The sequence below is a fragment of the Rhagoletis pomonella genome, unplaced genomic scaffold, assembly GCF_013731165.1.
Source record: "Rhagoletis pomonella isolate Grant_MI unplaced genomic scaffold, Rhpom_1.0 Rhpom_scaffold_00012, whole genome shotgun sequence".
Taxonomy (NCBI): Eukaryota; Metazoa; Arthropoda; class Insecta; order Diptera; family Tephritidae; genus Rhagoletis; species Rhagoletis pomonella.
In genome coordinates, this window is record NW_023458566.1 from 19,559,875 (window position 1) to 19,565,777 (window position 5,903).

At 37.5% G+C, this 5,903-nt stretch overlaps 2 protein-coding genes across 2 annotated transcripts; both read left to right on the forward strand.

Moving 5' to 3' along the window:
• Positions 1–1,758: 1,758 nt before the first annotated feature.
• LOC118747630 lies at positions 1,759–2,282 on the forward strand. The gene is made up of 2 exons (XM_036481679.1): positions 1,759–1,788; positions 1,845–2,282. The coding sequence occupies exons 1-2, from the start codon at positions 1,759–1,761 to the stop codon at positions 2,274–2,276; spliced, it is 462 nt and encodes a 153-aa protein (XP_036337572.1). The 3' UTR covers positions 2,277–2,282.
• A 1,862-nt stretch (positions 2,283–4,144) lies between these two features.
• LOC118747631 lies at positions 4,145–4,671 on the forward strand. The gene is made up of 2 exons (XM_036481680.1): positions 4,145–4,171; positions 4,243–4,671. Exons 1-2 carry the CDS (start codon positions 4,145–4,147, stop codon positions 4,669–4,671), a joined length of 456 nt encoding a protein of 151 aa, XP_036337573.1.
• Positions 4,672–5,903: the final 1,232 nt, after the last annotated feature.

Consider the following 5,903-nt stretch of genomic DNA (forward strand, 5'->3'; position numbering starts at 1 on the left):
TAAAACATAACTGAAACGTGGTGTTCGTGGTGCAAGCGACGCCATTGTTTGTGTTGCAGACATTGCATTCGGCTTTGGCATGCTGTGGCGCTACCAACAAAGCTACTAGGATCGCCAACTATTAAGGGAGATGGTGAGTAGAGGTTTTAGTAAATATTTTTATTTTTTTTTAATAATCTGTAGCTCATGCTTACACTTGTTTTCCACATAATGAGAATATGTTGTGGATCGCTGCGTGTCGGATGTACGAGTAACTCTGCTGCTGAAATATTCTTTTAACTAAACTTCTAGCAACTGAAACTGTGGGTTTTATAATTTTCCTGTTGAGGTGAGAAAAAAAAACTAGCCATAATTTATATTCTGTCACTTTGGGAATGAGATTACGGCCAAAGATAAGTTTACACAGATTCATGTACCAAACGTCGTTTAGGTTTATTTGTATGTGTGTGAGTGATGGCGTATAAAATGTGATTGACTTTTCCAAGGAAATGTTTTTTAGTTAAACTACAAAATACAATTAGAAGTCCAACGTAGAAGGTTAAATTAAAATCTTTTATTAAATTAGTAATTTTTATTTATGTAATGATTATAAACATCAAAAAATATCTAGTTTTGTCTGACCTTGTCACAGCACATTGACTAGAAAGAAAAATTTGAAGGAAATTTTATTCAGAAACACTAAACAGCATCCAATGAACCGGTTTACGTGTGGCTTAAAATTAATTGGGAGGTGAGTCTTCTTAATGGAAGTCTTATGTTGGAACTCATTCAGAGGTACAGAACTGGATTTCTCACACTGAGCGAAATATCTTGGAGTAGCTCTCGAGCATAAACTTAGTTCGAGACTGAACATTGAAGAGCGAGCATACTTTCATATTTAGCGCCGATCTGGCTAGCCATTACTAAGGATTACGTTGTTAAATACTCGGCGGAATTTAGAGGTTGGCTTCCTTTAGCGTAACGAGTTCGACGAGATCGTGCCCAAAGGTGGTGCTTAACGTACTTTTCGATTTATTACCGATAGATATTTTGATCGAAAATCCAGCTGCATACAGATTGTGGACTTTAATGTTCCGGAAAGAAGAGTGATTCCGCAACATCCTAATTAGGCTTACATCTGATAAAAAAGCGCTGATTACCGACTAGATAGATCAAGTATGGCATAAGGCCATGTGGAGGTAAGACAGACGACTAACTTGAGAGAATCGGCAGGAAAGACAAAAGCAGAGTTGAACTTCAAATAAACTCACCGTACTCTGGCGGAAATTTTGAGTAAAAGACTTGAAAATTCATTCAGATCTTGGGTGGGCCGAAAAAGTCCAAATTCAGCGTATGGCTGTCCCTTTCCAATGGTTCGATATAAGACTACTGTATGTTCTAAAAGTCACTGTTCTACACATCCTTACCTTACTTCTAAATACAAGCTTTCGTTTTAAACTAATTTTTATTCAGTCCACTGCTATTTGGGAGTTCCACATGTAAGACCAGATTTGGACAGCATGCTGCAGACGACCAGTTCTTTGAGAACTTTGAAGTTTCTTTCATAGCGACAGTCACCAGGAGTGTGTTTAGCTTCGCTATATAATCTTGATTGTATACAAAAAATATGTATGGATGCATAATCTTATTTGCATTTGAATTAAGTGCCGTTATCATTATGCATCGTAGTGGCGACAACTCAAATGTGATATAAAAACCAGGCCGTCGAATTTAGACAAATTTAGTCTTAGTGCGGAAAGCAAATAGAACAGTAACAAAATGAAGCAACACGCAACATTTTTAATTTTGGTTCGTACATACATACATACATAGCATACGCCGAATGAACTTTTTTATCATTTTAGCTCCTCATAATTACAACTACAACATTGCTGGTGCATCAAACTACGGCGAGCTGTGGCGTATGTGGCACCAATGGTATTGCATGCATCAGTGAAACTGAATTCTATTTATGTTTTAACAGCCAGCCAGATAATAGTACCGTTCAAACATGCCCCAATAATGGCACCTGCACTAGTCTAATGCTCAAATGTTCAGATGCGGCAAATGCTCCGGCAGACTGTGAGCCCCTCGCTTGTGGCTGTACTGTGGATAGCGGCATGTTTGTCTGCACCAGCCGCACCACCTATGCTCAATGCAATGGCAACGTAACCGTAGCGACGGGAACTTGTCCTACAGGACTTACTTGTGCTGCTACAAGAGGAGGAGAGATTTGTGTTGACGACTGTCTGTTGGAAGGTGAAATAGAGTGTGATCGGGAAGCGCCTGAAAATTAGATGCGGGGCATTTTTTGTTTTGGGTATATGTAATATAAATCCAATCACATATATGTATGTATATGTATGTAAGCGTTACAATGTTATTGAAATAGTTTTAAATGAAGAATAATTTAATAAAAAATCCAAAACAAATTGAAAATCACGTTTATAACTTTAGTTTTGAGAGCGATTACTAGAAATTGCTAAGATTCATAAGCCAATACCGAATAATGAAAACAACGCTCCGTTCTTACTACAATAAAGCCCCAACAGGTTGAAGCTTTAAGCTCGCGAAGGCTTGGCAACTGAATAGTAGATGTTATCATCATCTATGCAGCTGCCGCTATGGTGTAGTGGCTAGAAGTGTGCGCTATCATTCCGCAAGGCCTGGGTTGAAGCCCAGTTTCTGACAAACATCAAAAAATAAAACAAAATAAAAAAGTTTTTTTCTCATAATGGTCGGCAGGCAATGGCAAATCTCCGACTGTATTTCTACCATGAAAAACAGCTTCTCATAAAAATACAATCGTCGCTCAGATAGGTCGATTCCCGCTGTGTGACAACATCAAGGCGCACGCCACAAATCGTAGGAGAAGCTCGGCCAAACACTAACATGTTGTGTTGTGAAACGGCAATCTATTACAGCCGGTGGTGTTCAATGATAATTTCTAAAAAGTATATCATAAGTCATGACTAAAAGTTCCCAATGTAATAATCTAAATTTTTCATTAAGATCTTTCTAAGTGCACTGGTAGTTATAACCAATCTAAGTATTGAGAAAATATGTATAATTTAATTGACGTTGCTGTCCTCATTTCACAGTGTAGAGCTCGGTCCATTTGGAGGAAAATAATGAACAATGAATAATGTATTTTGTAACGCCAGCATTGGCCTTTACATGCAAAGCCTGGACATGATCGAGTAGTACTACCAAAAAATTTGACAACGAGAGAACTTCTGCGCCGGTTATACAAAGCAACATTCCAAAACTACGTACATAGTTCTGTTAATTCTTCTATGTATTCATTTATATGTATGAAAATGTTTTTGAGGAAAGTATAATATATGTATGTATGTGTAAATTTTGCACGTGCCCCTTACTCCAAGGAAAGCAAATATTTTCTCTAAACCTTAGCTATGCATAAGCACATACAAATATGTAGCTGTGTTTGTGTACTCATAGTATTTATTAACAGAAAATATTATTCTAAGTAAAATGTTATGGATGGTTCATGAACTTAGCTACAATCTCCTTGAACATAGGGAGGACGAGCGATTATTTTCTCCGCTTTGAATTGAGACCTAAAACGTGACGTACTTCCGTTGGCATTCCTCTTTCTCGGAAATAACACTTGAATAACCTTGAATGCGGAACGTTTAGTGCTTACATTTTGGCGTACGGATTCTTAGAATATTGCTTGTAAAAAATCTTATCTGAAGATACAAATATCAATACAAATTTGAATCACATTCCCTCAAAGTTAGATATTTTTTACTAACATTTCTAACAAATTCTTACTGCAAAGTCAATCTCTGCGATAAGCATTAAGTAGTTTACCGCTAAGTGGCGTATGTTCAGTAGCTGTTTAGCATAAATCTCGCTTATCCCTGAGATTAACAAGAACGATAAGCACATCCACAGATTTGCCTGATGCAAATATTTACAGGTAAGTTTAATTTATTTTTTTATGCATACACACTTACACACATGAATGTATTATTTTCAAAATATTTTTTTTTGTTTTATGCGCATGCTTGGTGTTATCAAATGTACCAACCTTCGGGAAAAATGTTCCACCAGAACAATGGCCGACTATAAAGCTAAGTGCAATAGAAAGCTCAAATTTAGTTGATTCCAGCTGACTATAGCGTACACCATTCCCACAATGCGCTGTACTCGAGTTTTCTTATTAGTAAGCCACACAAATATAGAGAATATTTTTTATTTGAATAAGTTCTAATTACGAAATCGTTTCATTTGCAGAGTTGCCTTGTCGCCGCAGCCTGCGTATTCGCTCCGACGTCGGCCAAGTGTCACACCTGTGGCCTCAATGGCATTGCCTGTGCCAGCGAGAATACTTTCCACATCTGTTCCCACGGACTAGCAGACACTTCGCAGATTTTCACTTGCCCCGAAGCGAATGTGTGCGTCGGCGACAGCAATGCGAAATGCGTGCCGAATGCGGTGGCCGATTGTTCGAAGCAACGTAGCCGCTGTGGTGTCTGCGATGGCAGCAAACTGTTTACCTGTCTCACATCAACAACATTTGCGCAATGTAACAGCACATTGTTGCTGCGTAGCATCAGCGGTAGTTGCCCCAGTGGACTGACCTGTGATTCATCGAGTCCGGAAATTTGTGTTGTAGGTGGAGCGGAATGCTCATTGAAATTAGTTTTAAGGAAATTGTTTTAGGAATTTGAGATTTTGTGCGTTTAAGTGTATTACTTATTAAAAAAAATTTGAGTATTTGGCTGAGCTACATATTCTGCAATTCATGCGGGGAAAGAAACGAATCGAATACGTGCATGTATAGAGAGAGAGAGTATTCGCTTAACATTAACAAAACTGAGAGCCTTGGTTCGAATCGCAGTTGGCGGAGATTTTTATTTTTTGAAAGTGGCTGGTCGCTTTTTATACCCATTCGGGTATAAAGTTGCTCATACGCCACCGTGGTCAAGAAATCGCACTGCGATATTAAGTTGAAAGAAGCATAAGCAAGCAAGCAGGCGAGTTTAATATCAAAATTAACACTTCTTTAATAGCAGAACAAGGCAGCGACCTGAAAGATTTGTTGCATTCCTAAACAAGGTCCTTTACCTGTGATGCGCAAGATACCTTCCCTTCTCTCAGTTGAGGATCATTATGGTGCCAACGCCTTGGCGATCTGTGGCATCAAAGTGTGTTACCAAAATTGCTTAAGTTTACTACAGCCAATCGTATTGTGCTCTGCTACTGCAGATTGTGACATATGAGTAGATACATATCAAACCTGCTTAATAGCCTATTTCCGCCAAAGGCTTAACTGAAGTTAAGAGGTCAGAGAAGGTCCAAGAATTCTAACATGGGGTGATCGGCAATGTTCTTCGTTTCTTAATTTTTGTTTTTTCCTCTTTGTTTTCCCCTTGAGTTGTAATCTCCTTGTAATCTCACTCAGGTATCCATATGGTATTTTTCAACCGTGCTTAAGTCCAAAATAATTACTTCTTTATTATGAATATGGCTTAACCTCCGTGAAAAATGCTTCCAAAATTTAATTTGTAAACATTTTTTAGTTTCGCAAAAGCTACTTGAAATATACAGAAAGAAAAGAAAGAACCGCGATTTCCCAAAATTTTCTTATGATATATTTAGGCAGCTTTGATATGTATCAACTCTTATAGCAAAAGCCATCTAAATCCACATTTCAACTTTATACAATAACTATAAAAATTCAACAAATTTTCACCGAAGTTTTAAGCTTTAACACATTTTTTAATGTTATTTTTGATTGAATTTTTTTTTATAATTTTTTTTTGATAAGAAATACATATGCTATGGAACACTGAGTAAAAATTGTAACTTTGTATTTTTCACACAATCACACTTTTGGTCGAAAATAACCCTGCAAACCATTTTTACAGAGTATTCTGAATCGTAAAGAATTT

Coding starts and splice junctions, on each gene's coding strand:
- LOC118747630 (XM_036481679.1), top strand. CDS start 1,759: ATGAAGCAACACGCAACATTTTTAATTTTG. Junction 1,789..1,844: donor ACGCAACATTTTTAATTTTG/GTTCGTACATAC, acceptor TTATCATTTTAG/CTCCTCATAATTACAACTAC.
- LOC118747631 (XM_036481680.1), top strand. CDS start 4,145: ATGCGCTGTACTCGAGTTTTCTTATTA. Junction 4,172..4,242: donor GTACTCGAGTTTTCTTATTA/GTAAGCCACACA, acceptor TTTCATTTGCAG/AGTTGCCTTGTCGCCGCAGC.